Raw genomic sequence first — 24,303 nt, 5'->3', positions numbered from 1 at the left:
AAATTTGGACAACCCATTATATTAAACTAAAAACTGAAGTTATAATAAAATATAAATAAACAACACACACTACACAAGAGTACAAATTATAAACAGAAAAGATGTTTGCCAATATAACACATTTTACACCACACACCTGCATCATCTACTGCAATTCAGAGTTTTCTGAGGCAGCTACTTTCCACGTTTACAAAGTCTGGCTTTATTCACACGGCAGTGGATAACTCCACATACAGTGCCTTGCGAAAGTTTTCGGCCCCCTTGAACTTTGCAACCTTTTGCCACATTTCAGGCTTCAAACATAAAGATATAAAACTATTTTTTTGTGAAGAATCAACAACAAGTGGGACACAATCATGAAGTGGAACGACATTTATTGGATATTTCAAACTTTTTTTAACAAATCAAAAACTGAAAAATTGGACGTGCAAAATTATTCAGCCCCCTTAAGTTAATACTTTGTAGCGCCACCTTTTGCTGCGATTACAGCTGTAAGTCGCTTGGGGTATGTCTCTATCAGTTTTGCACATCGAGAGACTGAAATTTTTTCCCATTCCTCCTTGCAAAACAGCTCGAGCTCAGTGAGGTTGGATGGAGAGCATTTGTGAACAGCAGTTTTCAGTTCTTTCCACAGATTCTCGATTGGATTCAGGTCTGGACTTTGACTTGGCCATTCTAACACCTCAATATGTTTATTTTTGAACCATTCCATTGTAGATTTTGCTTTATGTTTTGGATCATTGTCTTGTTGGAAGACAAATCTCCCTCCCAGTCTCAGGTCTTTTGCAGACTCCATCAGATTTTCTTCCAGAATGGTCCTGTATTTGGCTCCATCCATCTTCCCATCAATTTTAACCATCTTCCCTGTCCCTGATGAAGAAAAGAAGGCCCAAACCATGATGCTGCCACCACCATGTTTGACAGTGGGGATGGTGTGTTCAGCTGTGTTGCTTATACGCCAAACATAACGTTTTGCATTGTTGCCAAAAAGTTCAATTTTGGTTTCATCTGACCAGAGCACCTTCTTCCACGTGTTTGGTGTGTCTCTCAAGTGGCTTGTGGCAAACTTTAAACAACACTTTTTATGGATATCTTTAAGAAATGGCTTTCTTCTTGCCACTCTTCCATAAAGGCCAGATTTGTGCAATATACGACTGATTGTTGTCCTGTGGACAGAGTCTCCCACCTCCGCTGTAGATCTCTGCAGTTCATCCAGAGTGATCATGGGCCTCTTGACTGCATCTCTGATCAGTCTTCTCCTTGTATGAGCTGAAAGTTTAGAGGGACGGCCAGGTCTTGGTAGATTTGCAGTGGTCTGATACTCCTTCCATTTCAATATTATCGCTTGCACAGTGCTCCTTGGGATGTTTAAAGCTTGGGAAATATTTTTGTATCCAAATCCGGCTTTAAACTTCTTCACAACAGTATCTCGGACCTGCCTGGTGTGTTCCTTGTTCTTCATGATGCTCTCTGCGCTTTTAACGGACCTCTGAGACTATCACAGTGCAGGTGCATTTCTATGAAGACTTGATTACACACAGGTGGATTCTATTTATCATCATTAGTCATTTAGGTCAACATTGCATCATTCAGAGATCCTCACTGAACTTCTGGAGAGAGTTTGCTGCACTGAAAGTAAAGGGGCTGAATAATTTTGCACGCCCAATTTTTCAGTTTTTGATTTGTTAAAAAAGTTTGAAATATCCAATAAATGTCGTTCCACTTCATGATTGTGTCCCACTTGTTGTTGATTCTTCACAAAAAAATACAGTTTTATATCTTTATGTTTGAAGCCTGAAATGTGGCAAAAGGTCGCAAAGTTCAAGGGGGCCGAATACTTTCGCAAGGCACTGTAACTACATCTTGAAAATATGCCAGCCATGTGGAGACAACCAGCACTGAACAACAACTTTTGGCAGCAGTCAACCCAGCCAGCCAAACCTTTCGCTGTTTCTCATTCAGCTGCATGCCAGTATTATCGTTAAGCAACTGCAGAATTGGTTCAAGCGGTACAGTTTTATCAATCATGTCAGAGAGAATAGATGACACTTTCCTCCAACTCATAAACCTCAGGACAATCCCATACCATATATTTGTATGTGCCAAATGTATTGAGGTTACATAGGTCACTGTATGGACTTGGAGCCTGTTTTGCATCAAATCTTACAAGTGGTGTCCATTACGATCGATGACAATGTTTAAAATGAATTAGCTGTTTGTGTTCTTTGATTAATGAAATATTTTCTCCCAGACATTCGCTCAATCAATAGTCTTATCATTGACAGCGAATCCTATACCCATGTTTTAATGCTTTAAACATTTGAAAAATGTTTATCCTTTTAGTAATTGAAGATGACAGTAAATACACAACCTCTGGACAAGAATGTAAAAATCCACACTATCATCGGGTGCCTTCCCAAACTTGTACCCAATGGGACCCCATAGGCACAAGTGCTGACCGCAGTCTAAGATATAGAAAGAATGACGACCCTGGTAAATCAAAACGTAAGGACACCCTCTGAGTTGAATATATCCCCTAGGTTATTGACCCCTTTTGCAGACCAGGCTCAATTGGTTTACTACTGGAAGTAATAGCCTTGTTATGCCACAGAGGTGTATGGAGATGCCATTTCCAGTTACCACCTAGAACCCTTCTCAACCTTCCTAAAATTCTCAATTGAATTAGAAATAATAGGACCAAAATACAATATTCTTGTTAGATATACCAGAAATGAACGCATCCTGCAGTCTAATAGGTGAAACAAGTTCTTCCTCAATAGCTCTCCAGGAGACTGATGCAGACTGATCAAACCATGATCTAAGTGGGCGTAACTGGTGGTCAATACTCAAATTTGGTAATGCAAGTCCACCATTACACTTCTTTCATTGTAACACCTCAAACCTGATCTTTGGATGCTTGCCATTCCAAAGGGATTCACGTATAAATGTATCAATCATTCCCCAATAACCTAGTGATGGAGGGAGTGGGATCATCATGCTCAGGAAACTAATATGTGGCAGCACATTCATCTTTATGGAAGCAACCCTAGTTTATAAGGAAGCATGCAACTCCTCCCAAATGGTTAGATCTCGTTAAATTTGATCACAATTCCAATTCAGCAGACAGTGCAGAGATGTTTGTATACTAATACTCAAATAAGTGAACTGAGTTTTCATAGGAATTGTTGAGGGAAGTGACAGGATATCATCCGCATATAGTGATATTATATGAGTGGATAATTTAAGCAGTATAGGAGAAGAAATTACATTCTGCCTTAGATGTTTGGCTAAAGGCTCTAGTGACAGAATGAATAATGTTGGGGATAGACCATCACCTTGTCTACACCCCTGAAAAATAGGGAACAGACTTGAGTGTATGCCATTAGTAGACACCATAGCAACAGTGTTAGCATATAACACACGAACATGTAGATAAAAAAAATTCAGAAACCTAATTTTGTTGCTGCATCTTTATAATGAAACTTAAATGGTGACAACTGACCTTACAAAAGTATTTATAATATCTCAATCCAGCCCCTTATGATGATACCAGGCTATCCGTCTAAGCCACTTGTGATGGCTTCATTGTCACTCTCCCTGCCTCTCAGCGGTATCCCCAGCCAGAGGTACCATGGGAAGGTGTGATGGGCAATGACATCACCACTATGGAGTTGGACAGCAGGGGGCGCTATGACCTGGAGAGTGAGGTGACCCTGAGGCTGAACAGCACTCTGACTGTTACAGCCAAGCTGAGACTGAGGGTTCTGGACCAGAGTTTTACTAAGTCTCTCACACTCCACCCACCACCAGGTACAATATCAGGGTTCCAAGGTTTGTTCGTTGACTCAGTGTTGTTTTCAGATACTTAATTTACAGTTCTTTTTGCGATTTGATCTTTTTCATCATTCATTTGTTTTATTCTTTTGGTGCTGTATGTACCTAACACAGTCCATCGAGATGTGATACCATACTTGCACATAGTGTTTAGAGGGAGCTGCAGGTCTCAGAAGGTGATGTTATGTGCGAAGCTAAGCTGCCTGCAGCTGGCTCCACCACCACATCCACCCCCTTTAACCATGTCCTTCTCCAAAGCAAGATGTGATTGTGTTGTTCACAATACTATACTACAGTTCATGATCAAGTACTAGTCAGATATAGAGGGAAATGTTGTCTATTTCAGTGACTGAGGTTGAGTGCTCCTTTCTTCTCTCCTCCCTTCCACAGTGTGCTGTGTGATGCCTGCTGAGCAGAGGAGAAGATTGTTGATGTATCCACTGCTGCTAATGCTGTTGGAAGAGGTCTGAGCAGGAGACCAAAAAGGATAAGAAAACACCATTTTTAACCAGGCATGTTAAAACAACAATCTTCAGTTAAGAACAAATTCTTATTTTCAATGACGGCCTAGGAACAGTGGGTTAACTGCCTGTTCAGGGGCAGAACGACATATTTGTACCTAGTCAGCTCAGGCGTTTGAACTTGCAACCTTCCGGTTACTAGTCCAACACTCTAACCACTAGGCTACCTCCCCAGAATGACCTTCAGTCAACAGGCTTTATGCCAGAGCAACTATCATTGCTTGTTTACAGAGAAAACATAAAGGGAGGACAAACTTTTACACCAAAGTCCATTTTCATGGACAATACATTATACACAAAGTTCAACACAATACAGTTGACTGATTCCTTACAGGACTCGGACTAACTCAAAATCATATGAATGGGAGCTGCACACCACACATAAACTTGTCTGGCCTAGCTGGATGGTCACCCACATAAATGTATATACTAATATTTTGTTTGTGTATACTCCGCCCATTTCCCTCCCCAATATTCCAATTTGTGCCACCCATGAGTGAGAAACCTTCATGCCAAGTATAGACCACATATTGCTACATTACAGCCTTATTCTAAAATTGATTAAATCGTTTTTTCCCCCTCATCAAACTACAAACAATATCCCATAATGACAAAGCAAAAACTTTTTTTTACACATTTGTGCAAATGTTAAAAAATAAATCAACTAAAATATAATATTTCCATAAGTATTCAGACTCTTTACTCAGTACTTTGTTGAAGCACATTTGACAGCGATTACAGCCTCGAGTCTTCTTGCGTATGACGCTACAAGCTTCGCACACCTGTATTTGTTGAGTACAGTCATCCCGTGACAGCTTCATCATCACCCTCAACTCCTCCCAGGGTTTCTCCCAGCCTGATGTGTGGTGGACGGATTCATCCTAAATATGGATTTGACATTTCACTTTGAGGGCAAATGAGTCATGAGCATTGTGTATAGATGTACTTCATGCAAGAATAACACCATTGCAGAGTGCAACTTTCCATGACAGGAACTGTTTACAATGCCCTCAATGAAAGGTTCAGTGACCAGGCAGTACTACTAGAGGAAACAGGTCTTTGGGATGTGAAGCTGAAAGCCTGTCTCTTTCTCTCTTCTCCTCCTCTTCAACAGAATGCTGTGAGCTGCCTCTTGCAACCGGGGGCAGACCTGCTTTGATATTATTAGGGATAAGTCCCGCTTTGCCATGCAAATGAACTGAATCCCCAAAAACATTTCCACTGCATTTCAGCCTTGCCACAAAAGGACCAGCTGACATCATGTCAGTGATTCTCTCGTTAACACAGGTGTGAGTGTTAACGAGGACAAGGCTGGAGATCACTCTGTCATGCTGATTGAGTTTGAATAATAGATTGGAAGTTTCAAAAGGAGGGTGGTGCTTGGAATCATTGTTCTTCCTTTGTCAACCATGGTTACCTACAAGGAAAAGCATGCCGTCATTGCTTTGCACAAAAAGGGCTTCACAGGCAAGGATGCTGCTGCCAGTAAAACTTCACCATTTGGAGAGATGTAGGCCTGCAACCCCATAACAACTACAGTATCTTAGCGAACAGTAAGCAGTCAGATCACATAATGTTTTTACATAACTGAAATGTAGAGCATGTTTACTCTAATCAATATTTATGGACATTTTGCCCAATGTTATTGTCAAAGGGTTCCCAACAACTGTGGGAAAAGTACTATCCACCTTACAGTTGGGCTGGTTGTAAAGTTGATGCTACATGACGTTGTGGATGTAACTGCAACTTCTGGGGCATATTACAGAAATATTTCACGTTATTACATGGTACTTGGTGTCACTCTGTGAGACAGTTCATTACATTACAAGACATGCTCGACTAACCTTGAGCCACCCACACAACGTACAAATACAACACACCTACTCCTCCATCACCACCTTAAGTATAATAGTTTTGTAAATCCATACATTGACCCACCAGGAAAAGGTTACTAATAGGAACTTTCATTTTATGGGAGGAATTTGCACTGTCACTTAGATAAAGAATGACATTCGACCCTAGTGATAGCAGTTCAAAAAGGTGCCCTCTGACACGTCACCCTCAGAGCTAGACTGTGAAACCATACATGCATATTAATAATTTGCCCTTTACTTATATTGTTGACAGGGATGAGGCCTGCCTGTGCCCATCATTTCAAAGTGTCAAAGAAACTAAGCAGGAGGAGTGTTTTGTTTGTGAGTTGCAGTGCCATGTATGCCTACTGTTGGTTGTAAGTATGTTGGCAGCTCTGTAATGCGTTTCACATACTCACCTCCCTCTTAACCTATACACACACACCCATGACATGATGTGTATTTAAGACAAATAAATCCTCACCTCACCCCTCTCGTCACACCCCCAAAATCATCATAAGGATCCATAGTCAATTCTTGTTCTGACCTCTGTCACCCTATTCTTGATTGGGCTGACAGTAAATAAAGAGAGTTTTCTTTGTTAACTGGGATGTGGCTCTCATATCCTGTTTCAAGATCAATGTTTCTGTAATGGTATCCATGGTTGGCTTTGTTTGTGTAAGGAAAAAACCTCTAATCAAATCAAATCAAATCGAATTTTATTTTGTCACATACACATGGTTAGCAGATGTTAGTGCGAGTGTAGCGAAATGCTTGTGCTTCTAGTTCCGACAATGCAGTAATAACAAGTAATCTAACTAACAATTCCAAAACTACTGTCTTGTACACAGTGTAAGGGGATAAAGAATATGTACATAAGGATATATGAATGAGTGATGGTACAGAGCAGCATAGGCAAGATACAGTAGATGGTATCGAGTACAGTATGTACAAATGAGATGAGTATGTAAACAAAGTGGCATAGTATAGTATAAAGTGGCTAGTGATACATGTATTACATAAGGATACCGTCGATGATATAGAGTACAGTATATACGTATGCATATGAGATGAATAATGTAGGGTAAGTAACATTTATATAAGGTAGCATTGTTTAAAGTGGCTAGTGATATATTTACGTCATTTCCCATCAATTCCCATTATTAAAGTGGCTGGAGTTGAGTCAGTGTCAGTGTGTTGGCAGCAGCCAACTGTTAAACAGCCACCACTAACACTGAGTGTTAGTGGTGGCTGTTTAACAGTCTGATGGCCTTGAGATAGAAGCTGTTTTTCAGTCTCTCGGTCCCAGCTTTGATGCACCTGTACTGACCTCGCCTTCTGGATGATAGCGGGGTGAACAGGCAGTGGCTCGGGTGGTTGATGTCCTTGATGATCTTTATGGCCTTCCTGTGACATCGGGTGGTGTAGGTGTCCTGGAGGGCAGGTAGTTTGCCCCCGGTGATGCGTTGTGCAGACCTCACTACCCTCTAACTGAGATGCTGTGAGTCGAGAAGCAGGTGCAGGTGAAAGAATTAATAAAATAACAAACATGAGATGAGACAGCATAACAGTGGCGATAAGGCATGAACAATACCAACTGAGGAAGGAACCTAAGGGAGTGACAGATACAGGGGAGGTAATCAGGAATACAATGGAGTCCAGGTGAGCATCCTAATGATCTGCCTGTGCACGTAATGATGGAAGCCAGGTGTGCGTGATGAAGTATCCCAGGACCAGTGGTTAGTGTACTGGCGACGTTGAACGCCGGAGGGGAGGAGCGGGATTAGACGTGACAGTACACCCCCTCAGACACGAGGCTCACGCCGCAGGACTTCACCGACCAGAGGATGAGGAGCGGGCTGGTTTGGGCAGTGAAGGTGGAAATCACGGATGATGTTGGGATCCAGAATGTCCTCCACCGGAACCCAACACCGCTCCTCTGGGCCATACCCTTCCCAGTCCACCAGGTACTAGAGCAGACCCCCATGATGCCGGGAGTCCAGTAGGGATCTGACAGCATATGCTGGATTCCCCTCAATGGTCGTGGGGACAGCATCAGCTAGTGGACAAGGAACCACCAACCTGAGAAGGGAGACATGAAAAGAAGGTGAGAAACAATAGTGACTGGGAAGCTGCAACCTATACGTCACCTCGTTGACCCTCCGGAGAACCTTGAATGGACCCACAAACTAGGGACTCTTGCAGGGCAGGCAGAGTGGGAGGTTTCTGGTAGAAAGCCAGATGCAATCTCCAGGGTTTAACACAGGGGTCGCACTACGGTCGCACTACGAGCAGTCTGTTTGCTCCTTTTGCCGGTGTACGGCGCACTGGAGTCTCACGTGAGCATCGCTCCACACCTCTTCTGCGCGCTGGAACCACTCATCCACCACAGGAGCTTCTGAACACACTGGAAGGGGGTCAACCCAGTGGAGGAGTGATGTAGCGAGTTCTGGGCGCACTCTGCCCATGGAAGGAATTGCGCCCACTCTCCCTGCCGGTCCTGACAGTAGTGACTCATCAGGAACCTCCCCAGCTCCAGGTTCATCCTCTTTACCTGCCCATTGGACTGAGGCCGGTACCCGGAAGTGAGGCTGACCGTTACCCCGAGCTTTTCGATTAAGGACTTCCATACGCATGATGTGAATTTAGGGGCACTGTCGGAAACTATGTCCCCCGGAAGGCCATAATGCTGGAAGACCTGCCCGAAGAGTGCCTCAGTGACCTGGATAGCAGTAGGGAGACCAGAAAGAGGGATTCGACAGGACTTTAAAAATCTATCTGAAACCACCAAAATGGTTGTGAAACCGTCAGAGGAGGGGAGATCAGTTACAAAGTCAATGGATAGATGTGACCATGGTCGCTGAGGCACGGGAAGTGGGAGGAGCTTCCCTGCTGGAGCGTTCTGGGGGGATTTGGTTTGGGCACATATGGAACAGGTGTTGATGTAACAAGTGACATCCTGCGTTAATGTGGGCCACCAGTATTTCCCAGAGATTGATTGGGTAGTGCGAGAAATACATGGATGTCCAGTGACGACAGCTGAGTGCGCCCAGGTCAGCAGTCGGTCCCTTATCTCTGTGGGAATGTAAATACGCTCGGGAGAACAGTTAATGGGTGCGGGCTCCCTCTCCAGAGCCTGGCGGATGTCCACATCTACATCCCAGACCACAGGAGCTACGACTCAGGAAGATGGGATTATAGGCGCGTTCTGGACCTTCTCCCAAATCGTAGAGATGGGACAGGGCATCGGCCTTGGTGTTCTTTGAACCTGGACGATAGATCAGCGTGAAGTCAAACCTTATGAAGAAAACCTAGCTTGGAGCGTATTCAGCCTCCTCGCTGTCAGTATGTACTCCAGGTTCCGATGGTAGGTGAGAATGACGAATGACTCCTTGGCGCCCTCCAGCTATTGTCTACCAGGAGGAGTTCCTGGTATACTTCTGGGATGTTGGGCTGAAGGGCATCCACAGGCCTCTCAACCGTCGTGGAACCACAGGGGACATGGAATCAGGTCCTCCAGCATTCGGGTGACCAATCAACCAAGGATGATCTTGTGGACTGGTTCACTAGTAATGAAGAAGGGGATGTTCTCCTGATGAGTGGACTCCACGGTGAGTGTGAGTGGTTGAGTGATGTGGGTGATGGTTCTGGATCCTAAGGGCCGACTTTCATGGACTTGAACCGGAAAAGGAGAGGACAGAGGAAGGGTTAGGCCCCTTTTTTCTCCACTTCCTGTCTGAATGACGTGTCCAAAGTAAACTGCCTGTAGCTCAGGCCCTGAAGCCAGGATATGCATATAATTGGTACCATTGGAAAGAAAACACTTTGAAGTTTATATAAATGATAAAATAATGTAGGAGAATATAACACAATAGATATGGTAGGAGAAAATCCAAAGACAAATCAACCAGAATGTTTTTTTTTTGGAGCGACCATCCTCTTAAAAATGCAAGAGAAAGGTCATATTGAAAATGAGCTCCCTGGATGCAATTCCTATGGCTTCCACAGGGTGTCAGCAGTCTATGTTCAAGGTTTCAGGCTTGTAACTTCAAAAACGAATAAGAAATATCAGTTTTAGTAGAGGGACACAGTCTTGGAAATTCGTGTTTGCGCACGCCATGAAGACATTACGCACCTGCTAAAATCGGTTTCCTATTGAACATATTTCGTTCTGTGTGACCCCTACCTCCATGGGTTCAGGCTCTGATTCCGAGTGTTCAGAATCACTGAAGGTATACCTTCTGCCCGAGACGATACCGCTTGTCATCGATACCTGGAGGAGGTCTTGAGAAGGGCCGACCGGGCTCTCATCCAGGTACAATGACAGCGGCGTGGCAGAGCAAGGAAGGGTGTTGCGGGTGTTTTCGACCCAAACCAGTTGCTAGCGCCAGGTGGTGGGATTGGCGGAGACCAGACAGAGCAGAGTCGTCTCCGGGTCTTGGTTGGCTCGCTCCGACTTGCCGTTGGACTGGGGTGGAAACCGGAGGACAGGCTGGCCGACGGCCCAATGAGTGAGCAGAACGCCTTCCAGAAGGGTAGCTTGGGGAGAGAAATTAAGTGGGCGGCTTTGGAAAACCGATCCACTAAGGTCAGGATGGTGGTGTTGCCATCAGACAAGGGAGACATGTGACAAAGTCCAGGGATATGTGAGACCAGGGATGGTGAGGGACAGGTAGAAGTTGAAAGAGGCCAGCCGGAGCTTGCCGAGGAGCCTTGTTCTGTGCACAGATTGTGCATGTGGCGACGAATGCGGAGATGTCAGGAACCACGGTAGGCACCAAAAGTGTTGTCACACAAAGACAAGGGTCCGACAGGAGCCCGGGTTGAAAACAAGTGGGCCCACTCCAGGAACGAGGGGTGACCCGTGTCAGGAACAAACATCCGATTATCTGGGCACCCACCAGGGTTCGGCTGGGAACGCTGCGCCTCACGAACCTGCTTCCCTATTCACCAGCTGAGTGCCGTCTTCAGACACGAACTGGGAAGGATGGTCTCGGTTTCTGGAGATGTAGCCGTGGGGATATAGCGGCGTGACAGCGCATCCTGCTTGACATTGGATCCCGGCCGGTATGAGAGGGAGAAGTTGAACCGAGTGAACAGCAGGGCCCACCTAGCTTTCCTGGAATTGAGGCGCTTGGTGGTGCGGGCTCTGTCCACACAATGAACAGATGTTCCGGCCCCTCCAGCCAGTGCCTCCACTCCACCAACACCATCACCGCGAGAACCTCACGATTCCCCACATTGTAGGTCCTCTCCATGGCGTTGAGGTGGTGGGAGAAGAAACCGCAGGGATGTAACTTGAGGTCCAAGCCAGAACGCTGGGACAGGACAGCCCCCACACCAACATCCAAAGCATCAGCCTCCACCACGAACTTGTGGGACGTGTCAGGATAAACCAAGATGGGAGCTGTGGTGAAGTGGTGTTTGAGATCCCGGTCTGCAGCTGGGGACCATATGAATGGAACCTTGGGAGAGGTGAGTGCAGACAAGGGGGAAGCCAGGCTGCTGTAGCCCCGGCAACAGCAACAATAAAAGTTGGTGAATCCCAGGAAATGTTGCAGCTGTACCCTGGACTTAGGCTGGGGCCAATCCATCACTGCTTTGACCTTCCTGGGATCCATCTGTACACTACATGCAGTGATGGTGTAACACAGGAAGGGGATGGTGGAGTGATGGAATTCGCACTTCTCTGCCTTTACAAAAAGCTGGTTCTCCAGGACGCGTTGGAGAACCTGTTGGACGTAGAGCATGTGTTCTTGGGTGGAGAAGACGAGGATGTCATCGAGGTAGACGAAGACGAACCAGTTCAACATGTTGCGGAAAACATCATTAACCAGAGCCTGGAACACAGCAGGGGCGTGGGTAAGGCCAAATGGCTTGACCACATACTCTTAGTGACCGCTGGCCGTGTTGAAGTCTTCCACTCGTCCCCTTCCCGTATCTGCACCAGGTGGTAGGCATTCCGTAGGTCCAGCTTGGAGAACACAGTGGCCCCCTGGAGCATCTTGAAGGCCAAGAAGATGAAGGGTAGTGGGTAGCGGTTCTTCACCGTGATGTCGTTGACGGATGAACCCTGCATCTAGGGAGTCCTCAATGTAGGTCTCCATAGTCTTTGTCTCTGGACCCAACAGAGAGTACAGTCGTTCCCGGGGCTGAGTGGTGCCTGGGAGAAGGTCAATCCTACAGTCATATGGTCGGTGCGGTGGAAGCGAAGTGGCCAGGGCCTTTCTGAACACCTCCCAGAGGTCCTGGTACTCCGCAGGAATGGCTGAGAGGTCTGGGGCAACTTCCGAGCCCTCAGGAAGACGTCCTGGGGCAGGCTGCGCTGACTTCAGGCAATGGGCGTGGCAGAATGGGCTCCAGCCCATGATGGCACCAGCAGACCAGTCAATGAGGGGATTGGGTCACTGGAACCAGGACAATCCCAATACCACGGGAACCTGAGGAAACTTAATGAGCAGGAATTGGATTGTCTCGCTGTGGTTCCCTGACACACGTAGTTTGATGGGGGTGGTATTGTGGCCTATAGAGTACCCGTCCAGTGCTCTAACGTCTATGGAAATGGAGAGGGCTGAGTGGGGATGCCCAGCTCAGATGCCAGGGTAGCGTCCAAAAAACTCTCATCGGCCCCAGAGTCGATGTGTACCCGGAGAGATTTAGACTGGTTCCCCAACAGCAGGATGGCATGGAAAGGACTGCGAGTAAGGGGATAGGAAAAGTTCTCCATAAGGCCCACCAGAGTACTCGCTCCTTCTTGATGAGTCTGTTTTTTTAATGGGCAGGTAGCTACGAAATGTCCTGTAGCTCCACAATATGGACAGCTCTGGGTGTTGAGTCGGCGTATGCGCTCAGCCGGAGTTAATCTCGCCCTGCTCGGGTGCTTGGACTCCAAAGTAGGCGAGTCTTTAGCCCATGGTGAGTCCCGAGAGAACTCAGGTGACGTCGGGTTCACTCGGACATATAGAATTTGGGGGTCTCCGGGATTCTTCGGAGGCGAGGTGGGAATCGAGAGCGACAGGTCACAGGATGGTCAAGGCTATGAGGGAGTCAAGGTGCATGGGCAGCTCCCGGGCTGCAAACTCATCTTTGACCACCTCCGATAATCCGTGAAGGAACAATGCTTGCTTGTTTATTATGTGTGTGACCCGCGGAATTGCTCCAGCAAAGTATTGATTGCCTGGTCATGGCATTCTGCCAGGGTATGGAGTCCCTCCAAAAGACATTGCAGTAACTTCTCGTGTCGTCCAATGGTGGCTCCTTGCAGGGAGACAGTATTGTGGAGCTGGTCTGAGTCTGCTGGGACGGTCATGGCCAGTTGGTACTATCATGTTTCAGGTAAGACCCAGATGCAGACATTGTCAGAAAAAAAAGTGTATTACTAGTACAGGGGCAGGCATAGGTCAGTAATCCAGACAGGGTGCAAAAGATCCACAACGGCAGTCTCAGGATCAGAGTAGGCAGGGATCAGTAATCCAGTGTGGTGTGGAAAGGTACAGAACGGCAGGTAGGCTCAGGGTCAGGGCAGGCAGAAAAGCCAAACCGTGAAAACCGGAACTAGAACAGATAGGAGCAAGGGGAAAAACGCTGGTTTCACGAAACCAAAAAAATGGGCAACAAACGAACATATGTATAAATACACTGGGGATAACAGGGAAGATGGGTGACCCTTGGATGGGAGTGGAGACAAGCACAAAGACAGGTGAAACAGATCAGGGTGTGTGCGACAAAAGTAGACGTTGTGAGTCGAGAAGCAGGTGCAGGTGAAACATTTAATAAAACAAGAAACATGAAATGAGACAGCATAACAGTGTCAATAAAGCATGAACACAGGAACAATGTGTCCAGGTGAGTATCCTAATGATCTGGAGGTGCACATAATGATGGATGCCAGGTGTGCATAATGAAGGATCCCAGGACCAGTGGTTAGTATACTGGCGACTTCAAACGCCAGAGGGAAGGAGTGGGAGTAGAAGTGACAAAGCCTATGTAAATGTTTTGGTTAGATGGAATCTAAAGATGCAAAGTTGTCAATATATGCATTACAGTCATATATACGCTATGTTGACTTAATAAGTACGGTAATTAAATATTTTGGCAAGGATGTGTTATTTTTTATCCATCGTCTTCACAATATAAGACACCCTCTCATCCCTGTCTGTCTGTTATATCCTTCATGGTCCCACCAACAGGTAAAGTATGGACATTAAGTCAGTATTTTGCATTAGAAATATTGGTGAAAAGTATCAGTTGAAGACCAAATTATTATGGAGCTGAAAGTGATTTGAAATAAACTATTTCCTGTCTTCGTAGATGCATGTACAATGTACTAATGCATAGTAATCTCATTATTTTTGTGAATGTAATTTATTGATGGATATTAATTAATGAAAGTAAATGCCTTTACTATTAATTACACTTGTCTTCTCTCCTGTCAGTAGCCATGGGGACAACTTTCCTGCTTTGTGTGGCTGTCACCCTATTCATAGGTAAGAATCACAGTTTACCTTTCAATATTACATGTCATGTAATCACTACCAGAATTTAGCAAGTTGATCATTTATTATTGTCTAACATTATGGGTAAACAAATACTGTACCGTAGCTTGGCAAATTAAATATTTCTAGACTCCTCTAATTTGAAAGTACATTCATGTAGTTTGTTCTGCAAGGCACACTATATAGACATGTAATACTGGTTATAAAGCTATGCAGGGGGAAGCGACAGCATGTGTATTGTTATGTACACAAACATTTGTATAAGGTCATGTCATTCAAGCAAAAACAAATTATTTTGTGCCTTACTAAAATGACACTTGACAGTCAATGAATTCAGCAAGAGCAGTCGGAGCAAGACAATTGTACTGTACTTAATTAAGCTATAGTATATGTTTCCTTATTAAACTGATATTACATTAGTCAAATGGTTGCGAAAAGAATGCAGGTGCTCATCTGTAAAATTGTCTTTCTTCCTTTATGTTTAGTGGTCAGTGGATCATGCCCAGTGGGGCGGGAGTTCATTACTGCCTTTATGCCTAACTATTTGCTGAGCTACCAAGATGATCAGAGTCTTAAACTGGCCATAACCACACAGGATTATCCAGCCATTGTTCAAATTCAGGTCAATGCAATCGGCTTCTCGACCTCTGTGAAAATAGAGAAACAGAACACCAAATGGATCAGCATACCTGGTACCGCTGAAATTGGGGGTCCAGGAGCTTCCACCAAAACAGTGCAGGTCACCTCTAACTCTGACATCTCGGTGGTGGCCTTCAACTACAAGTTCTCGACCGGAGACGGCAGTGTGGTCTTCCCAACTGACCAGCTGGGTACTGACTATGTGGCCTTCACCCCTGTAGGGGGTCCAAGCAACATGCACAAGCTTATGTCTATTATCAATGGCAAAGAGCCCAACAAGATCACGATCATCCCTGTCTCCAACATGAATGTCAGTGGCGTGGATTCCTGGAAGCAAAGACAGGCGATGATTGTTACCATGGAACCATACCAGGTCTACCTCTACCAAAGCTACACCACTTTCACTGGGACCAGGGTAAAAGCTAAGCACCCTGTGGCAGTCCTCGGGGGACACGAGTGCATTGCAGATGGAGGCCGCTGCAATCACGTATACGAACAACTGCTACCGGTACAGAGCCTCTCCACCAATTACCTGGTTCCTTCCATGCACATGACCCAATCAACAGACTTTGTCAACATTGTGGCCTCAGAGGACAACACTCTAGTGAAGATCTTTGAGGGAAAGGTATCCACTGCTAAAGAGCTGAATGAGGGGCAGGCGTATGTGATATCTGTCCAACCCAAATATCCGCTGATCATCAAAAGCGATAAGAAGGTCATGGTGATGTACTTCAGCAACAACAAGCCCTATGATCCATTCCTCACCAACATCCTCCCAACGTCTGATCTAGCCAAAGAGTGGTCGGTGGACACGCAGAGCAAATTCGAGAGCACATTGGTCATTGTCTCCGAGGGGGAAGGGATCAAAACCGTTAAAGTCTGTGAAAAAAATAATTGTGTGAAATCTCTCCAATGGACATCATTCAACTCAGACCCTAGGTACATGTGGGTAAATGTTCCATTGGGAGAGCAGCAACAACATTTCTCCATCAAAGGCGACTGCCTCATGGCTGTTTACGTTTATGGTGGCATGCCAAGAGACGGCTACGCAACAACAGGAGTATGTTCCAAAGGTACGCTGTTTAATTGACACATACACTTAAATGGCCTATCAACTGCCCCTCAATACCTCCTGTTAAAGAGGACAACTCTTCAACAACCCCAATGCAACGCAACACATCGCAATTCTACGCAACACAATTAAACAAAACACAACAAATGCACTGCATGAAAACTAGTGTTAGTCTTGAATGTTGCTTCTGTACTCCCTCAGGCACTGCACCACCCACTCCACCACCAGACCCCTGTGAGAAAGTCAAATGCAGAGAAAAGGAAGAATGTACAAAGGGGGTTTGTGCCCACATCTCCAAAGCAATCTGCAGGGCCGTGGGCGATCCCCACTACCTCACCTTTGATGGGGAGCGATTTGACTTCCAGGGCACCTGCTCTTACGTCATGGCCACGGTTGTTAAATCTGAACCTGGCCTCATCCCGTTCACTGTCCTGACCAAGAACAACCACAGAGGGAACAAGAGGGTGTCTTTCGTAAGGAAAGTCTCAGTCACGGTCTATGGGCTGACTGTGGTGATGAGCACGCATAAAGGGAAGGTTGAGGTAAGTAACAAGAGACCAGAGAGATATTATCAGGACTGGGGTCGGTTCCATGGTAAATTTGGTGAACCCAGGACGTGAACTGAATGGTTTTTCCATATGCTTATTGATATTTTCTTAGGTGAATGGTGAGAATGTCTACCTGCCTGTGACCCTGGCCGGAGGAAACCTAACGGTGGTGTATAGTGGCAGCTATGCTGTTCTGAAGACAAACTTTGGCCTGAAGGTTATGTACGACTGGAACATGAAGTTCTACATCACTGTCCCCAGCAGCTACTTCCGCACCCTGGGTGGGCTCTGTGGGAACTACAACGGGGATCACAATGACGAGTTCACTAACCCCAAAGGTAACAAGGAACCCACAGTGGTGAAGTTTGCCCAGAGCTGGAGAACTGAAGACGGTGACTTGTTCTGTCATGATGACTGCCAAGGGGAATGTCCTAGCTGCACTCCGGCTCTCCAACAGAAATACAAGGGAGAGAAGTTATGTGGTCTCTTGGCCAAAAAAGACGGCCCATTCGCCAGCTGCCACAAGGTCCTGGACCCAGGCATGTTCATGGACAACTGTGTCTATGACGTCTGCATCAATAAAGGCATCTATCAGTTCCTCTGTGAGAACATGAAAAGCTACAATGATGCCTGTTTGGCCGAGGGGGTCAAAATTAGCCCTGAGTGGAGGACAATCACTGGATGCTGTGAGTTTTCTTCTTTCCAGACATTTCATAAAGATTTTTAGATTGTACATTTCACAATTATTGAAATATATTTTCCCATTTCACATTTGCAGCACTGGAATGTCCGTCAAACAGCTACTACGAGGCGTGTGGCACAGCTTGCCCTGCCTCTTGTTCAGATCTAGATGCCGAAGCAAAGTGCAAGGAACCCTGTGTGGAGACTTGTCAATGCAACAAGGGCTTTGTCCTCAGTGGAGACAAATGCGTCTCCAAGGAGAGCTGTGGCTGCTCTTATGAAGGACGATACTACCCGTCTGGAATGAAGTTCTGGGAAGATGACAAATGCACAAAGCAGTGTGAATGCAATCCAGGAACAGCCAAGGTTGAATGCAAAGCAACAGCATGCAAGAAATCAGAGGTGTGTGGCCTGCAGAGCGGTAAGAGAGAGTGCTACCCAACATCATATGCCTCTTGCCAAGGTTCAGGCGACCCCCACTACCGCACATTTGATGGCAAGAGGTTCGACTTCCAGGGAACGTGTACTTACGTTCTCTCCAAATCGGTCAGCAAAGATGACAAGTCTCTGGCGCCTTTTGAGGTGCTTGTAAAGAATCAGAATAGGGGGAGGAACACGGCAGTGTCTTACACAAAGACAGTCACCATCATTGTCTTCAAAAACATCATCACCATGAGTAGGGACAACCCTGGCAAAGTATTGGTAAGCTACCTTAAAATGTTATCCATTCCAAATGAATGACATAATTGCATTCTGGGTTTACTTGGTCAATGAGCTTTTATGATTATACTACTTAATGTAAGAGGAAATATCAGGACAGTATCATCCTTCGTGTTTCATCAACATTTCTTTATATCTTCCCAGGTCAACAACCAGTATGTGAACTTGCCATTTGATGTAGAAGATGGCCAACTGTCCATCTTCCGCAGTGGGTATTTCGGGGTGGTGAAGACCAAATTTGGCCTGACACTGAAGTTCAACTGGAACAGCCACGTCTCCCTAACCCTCCCCAGCACCTACTCAGACCTCATCGGAGGGCTCTGCGGAAACTGGAACGGCCAACGGAACGATGACCTCCTCAAACCAGACAAGAGCCCTGCCAACACTCCAACAGTATTTGGGGACAGCTGGAAAGTTGGGAACGATCCTGGCTGCTCCAGCGACTGCAACGGCAAGAAGTGCCCCACCTGTGACCACAGCCTGATGCTTGATTACCAAACAGGGAAGTACTGCGGCAGGATCACAGACAAAAACGGTCCGTTCAAGCACTGCCACGCCAAGGTGAACCCCACAGAGTACTATGAGGACTGTGTGTTTGACATGTGTATGTACCGTGGCCATGCCTCTGCCCTATGTAACGCCCTCAGCACCTACACCACTGCCTGCCAGGATGCCCCTGCCAAGGTGGAACAGTGGAGGTCGGACAGCTTCTGTCGTAAGTAGTGCACAGACACATCTCATCAGATGTGTGTTTCAAAACAATGACTAACAATTATGATCATTACAATAAGTCAGAAGTGGTTTGTCTAGCTAGCAGCTCCTGGTACCAAAATGTAATTCTAAATTTGACCTAATGTGTTGTAGCATCTTCCTGCAAGGTCAACAGCCACTATGAGGTGTGTGCCTCAGGCTGCCCACAGACCTGCAGTGGCCTCGATGAGCCTGAGAGCTGTTGGAACTCCCTGTGCACCGAGGGCTGTGTCTGTGACGACGGCTTCATACAGAGCGACAGCGAGTGTGTGCCGCTGGCTGAATGTGGCTGCATTCACCAAGGCCAATACTACCAGATGGGCCAGGTGTTCTTCCCCAGCGGCCAGTGCAAAGAGCGCTGTGTGTGTAAAAAGGATGGACACGTGGAGTGTAATGTGAAGTTTGCCTGCGGTCCCAATGAGAAGTGCCAGGTCCAAGACGGGGTGCAGGCTTGTATACCCATGAGTACGGGCACCTGCCATGTGAGCGGGGCCAGGAGATTCCACTCATTCGATGGCAGCTGCTTCAGCCTACACGGGGACTGTGTGTACAAAATGTCGGAGGTTGTGGAGAAAGACAGATCGATGGCTCCGTTTGTTGTGTCAGTGCAGCAGTTGACCAAGATGGATGATGCAATGGTCACCAGGAGGGTTGAAATACAGGCCTACAAATACAAGATATCTATGTCTCCCAGAGTTATATGGGAAATAACGGTAGTTTTCTGTCTTGATCTACTCAATTCAGTATTAAAAAGTAACACTTCGAAAAACGGATGTTTTCAATTTTTCCTCCTTTCACAGGTGGATGACGTTGCAACAAATCTCCCACTGTCACTCGGAGATGGAAAGGTCAGGGCCTACCAGAACGGCATTAACATCGTCGTGGTAACAGACTTTGGCTTGATGGTGACCTACGACACCGTTGCTGGCGCCATCATACAGCTTCCATCCACTTACAAAGGTGTTACCGGTGGTCTCTGTGGCAACTATAATGACAAGAAGGAGGATGACTTCCTGCTGCCCAGTGGGCTGCAGGAGCCGTCTGTGGAGAAGTTTGCAGCGGGGTGGTTGGTGGTTCAGGAAGGGGTCAAATGTCAGACAGGATGTGACGGTGGCTTGAAGTGTCCTCCCACCAGTGGACCCCCGCCGGCTTGTAGCATCATAAAGTCAACCAAGGGTCCATTTGCCCAATGCCATGCTGTTGTGCCACCACAAGAGCACTTTGAGGAGTGCACGAAGGAGGGAGAGGGTGGGGATGCCCTGTGCCGCCACTTACAGACGTATGTGACTTTCTGTCAGGCATCCGGTGGCCTTGTCAGCAGCTGGAGATCTGACCAGTTTTGTTGTGAGTAAATTTTGATATTGAAAGTTGATTTACCTTATCCTGGTTTATCTTAGTGTGTAATATTTATCTGACCTAATGCTCTGCTGAAAAACAATTGAAGCTGAAGCTGATTTAAGTTTTTTGATAACATGCATTTCCTCCCATTTTCATCTGTCCTCTAGCTCTGACGTGTCCAGCTAACAGTCATTATGAGTTGTGTGCCGACACCTGTTCTTCCACCTGTGACTCTCTGAGTGAGTCTCCCAAATGCCCACTATGCCAGGAGGGCTGCCAGTGTGATGACGGCTTTGTGTTTGATGGTGGCAAGTGTGTCCTACGGGAGAACTGTGGCTGTGTGGTTGATGGACACTATTACAAGGTGATTACTGATTTATTGTGTATTGACAAGTAAATTGTTTTTTCATATCTCAAAAATTCAATGGTATCCTAAAGTGATTATTACAATTAAAGGCCTGCATCTGTTCTACGCCATCTTCAAATATAAAGTGCAAATAATATAATCAATCACTATCCTAAATATTTATTGTTTACAGTCGTCCTATGGTTTCCACCATAGTGTAAACTCAATGATATCATTTACATGTCTTGCTGGTTTTCAGTCTGGCCAGTCTGTGATGCTGCGCAACTGTTCTGAGACCTGCAGCTGTGCAGCAGGAGTATTCACCTGCAAGAACTCACAGTGCAAAGAGGGTCAGAAATGTGCGTTGAAGAATGGAGTCATGGACTGCTACAGCACAGGTAAAAAACATTAATAATAATGCAACCAAACAGATATGGCTTTGTGTTAGTGAATTTGGATGTGGAATTATGAACTTTGTCAATGTTCTTATTTTAATATTACTATGATCAGGATTTGCTAATGTCTCTAATGCACATTTTGTTAGACCCCTGTGAGGATACCGAGTGCCGTGAGAAGGAAAACTGTGCGGTGATGAACAATAAGGCGGTATGTGTGGCCCAGTCCAAGGCCAGCTGCTGGTTGTTCGGTGACCCTCATTACAGCACGTTCGACGGCCAGCCATTCTCCTTCATGGGCACCTGCTCCTACATTCTGGTGAATACGACTGGCAAAGATCCCACCCTACCTCAGTTCAGCATCCAGACTAAGAACGAGCTGCGCGTCAACTCCAAAGGCTCCTTCCTCAAGTCAGCCAACATAGACCTGAGTGGTCACAGGATCACCATTCTCAGTGGCCAAAGAGGGACAGTGGAGGTGGGTGGCTTCCAGTTATACTTGATACAGATTTTCCATGTTGAAGTTGAATGTAAGAATCCTGTATGCTCTCCATCCACTTTAAGTCCTCTTTAAATCCTCATCTCTCTATCGTCTCAGATTGATGGCATTAGGTCTGCCCTCCCTTTGAGTTTGGAGTCTGACAGCATCAGAATCACAGAGTCTGGTATCCAAGGGACCATCCAGACAGATGTCGGCCTGAAGATCACTTTTGACTGGACAGCCTTCTTCATGGTGACCATCAGCAGCAGTTACTACGACAACCTCGGTGGCATCTGTGGCAACTACAATGGTAACAAAGCAGATGACTTCACCACTCCCACAGGTGTGCTTTCATCAAATGCCACGGCGTGGGTGGCATCCTGGAGTGTTGCCGACGGTGACCCATTCTGCTGGCACGTCTGTAACAGCAACTGCCCCACATGCTCAGATTCAGACCGGGCACTTTATACTGGACCAAAGTACTGTGGTTTGATGACAGACAGAGGGGGGGCATTGGAACAGTGTCATAAGAATGTGCCGGTGAAGGAGTTTGCCTCAAAATGCCTCTATGATGTGTGTCTGAATGAGGGTCGACAGGAGGTGTTGTGTGAGGCCTTGGCTAACTACGTGGCCGAATGTCAGCAGGCTGGGGCTGTTGTCTCACCACTGTGGAGAAAGGCCTCCAACTGCCGTTAGTACTCAGCTATAACAAAACATCACATTTAGGAACTCAGACATCCTCAAATGTGTATAATGACACGATATAACCACTTGTGCATTTGCAGAATGTATTAGGACTACATTTGTGATGTTTGTTTATTCTTAACGTGAACAGCCCTGGACTGCCCATACCACAGCCACTATGAGCTATGTGGCACAGCCTGCCCTGCTACCTGTGCCGATCTCAATGTCCCAGAGATCTGTTCCAAAGTCTGTGTGGAGGGCTGCCAGTGCAACAAGGGTTACATGCTCAGTGGTGAACAATGTGTCATCAAGGTGTCAGGGTGTGGCTGAATGAAAAACTCCTGAACAAATATGTAAAACCTGTACATATCAAGTTTGGAGGCTTAATTTTCAACTAAACTCTCATGGCTCCAAAATATCCTTTAAAAATTCAAATGTTCCTTCCATGTCCTGGTTGTAGGCTAGAGCATTTCGACATAAAATCGTAAAAGTACCTTAAAATGACCTTCTGTATTTGATAACATATTCCAAACTATATAATGTTGTGAGGGATTATGAGTATTCATGCATGAAATTGTTATTGAACTCTATATTCATTAAAATTCAAATATAATCCCAGAGTTGTGTATTACTAAAACTGAGATGATCTCTGTACGCGTGTATCTCTGTCTATCCTTTACAACTTTCAAAAGCCTAATAATAAACATATTGCAGCTAAATGAGTCTGTGTCATCTGTTTATCAAGCATTTAGTTGGAAATACAACAGTTTTGATTTAGTCAGATAACTCAAAACCTCTCAAGTAATTCATTCAAACAAAACGGTTGAGTATATTAATCTTGTATATGCCATGCCATATTATATACTGCCTCTGCCCACAGGGCACAGATGTCAGTTCAACATCTAGTTTTGAATTATTACTTGCGAGGTATTGAGTTGTCAACTGATTTGAATTCAACGTGAAATCAACAACACGTCACCATGTCATTGGATTTAGGTTAAAAGTTTGGTGAAAAAAGACAATCCCCTTACATTGATTACTTTTTGCAAATCCAATCTGTTCTTCACGTTGATTCAATGTCATAGTATTGATTTTGGGGGGTGGAAATGACATGGAAACAACATCGATTCAATAGGTTTTTGCCAGTGGGTCATATTGCAAAATAACAGAAATCAGTTTGATGGTTAAGCTATTATATTGTTGTGGCCGTTTGAATTTTTTTCTCTCCAAAAAGCAGAAGTTTGACAGAAATTTCAGCAAAATAGATGTTTTATGTTGACATCGGTACTTCTCCACAACCTTCCAGTCTTCAATAAGAATAATTTGCCCAGCCACTGCTGGTCAGATAACACAGCAGAGATGTTGGTACTACGTTCTTGGATCAAAGATTGTATTGATGATATATTTTCTGGAATACAACTCTTTTTCCTACAGGGCTAAAGCCACTATGCACTGTCAGTACAGTCTAGTTATCTATGTTAACTCTACTCTCCCTGCCAGGTACATTTTATTTTGCTTCAGTTAATTATATCCATCAGTGGAAAATTAATAAATCAGCTTAGTGTAGTTTGCCACTAGCACAGTCAGTGTAGTCAGCTCATCTATCCCCATTGAGACTGTGTCTGTGCCTTGATCTAGTTTGGGCAAAACTAAACATGGCGGTGTTCGCCTTAGCAATCTCACTGGAATAAAGACCTCCTTCATTCCTGTCATTATTGAAAGAAATTGTGATATCTCACATCTCAAAATAGTGCTACTTAATCCCTCACTTCCAAGGCAGTTATAGTCAATGAACTATAATCTTGATGTGATTGGCCTGACTGAAACATGTCTTAGGCCTGATGAATTTACTGTGTTAAACGAGGCTTCTCCTCCTGGTTACACTAGTGACCATATCCCTCACGCATCCCGCAAAGGAGGAGGAGTTACTAACATTTACGATACCA

The 24,303-nt window shown here is 45.5% G+C and overlaps 2 protein-coding genes across 2 annotated transcripts in view; both read left to right on the top strand.

Annotated features, from left to right (window-relative positions):
• The window catches only part of LOC110512327 (CD276 antigen), a 111,101-nt gene extending 106,840 nt beyond the window's left edge, over positions 1–4,261 (top strand). Inside the window, exon 6 of the transcript XR_016493299.1 lies at positions 4,225–4,261. The gene's annotated coding sequence lies outside the window, so the exon portion shown is untranslated. The remainder of the gene's footprint in view (positions 1–4,224) is intronic.
• Positions 4,262–14,133: 9,872 nt separating this feature from the next.
• Positions 14,134–23,076, top strand: si:dkey-65b12.6 (IgGFc-binding protein). The gene is made up of 13 exons (XM_090226857.1): positions 14,134–14,397; positions 14,647–14,694; positions 15,189–16,415; positions 16,616–16,956; positions 17,075–17,648; positions 17,741–18,345; positions 18,508–19,078; positions 19,228–19,826; positions 19,914–20,457; positions 20,619–20,815; positions 21,057–21,195; positions 21,342–21,670; positions 21,791–23,076. Exons 1-13 carry the CDS (start codon positions 14,382–14,384, stop codon positions 22,367–22,369), a joined length of 5,769 nt encoding a protein of 1,922 aa, XP_090082983.1. The 5' UTR covers positions 14,134–14,381; the 3' UTR covers positions 22,370–23,076.
• Positions 23,077–24,303: the final 1,227 nt, after the last annotated feature.

The sequence above is a fragment of the Oncorhynchus mykiss genome, chromosome 3 (genome assembly GCF_057628025.1).
Source record: "Oncorhynchus mykiss isolate SJ-2025 chromosome 3, ASM5762802v1, whole genome shotgun sequence".
Taxonomy (NCBI): Eukaryota; Metazoa; Chordata; class Actinopteri; order Salmoniformes; family Salmonidae; genus Oncorhynchus; species Oncorhynchus mykiss.
The sequence above is the reverse complement of the archived record's forward strand: the minus strand, read 5'-3'. Positions and strand labels throughout refer to the sequence as shown.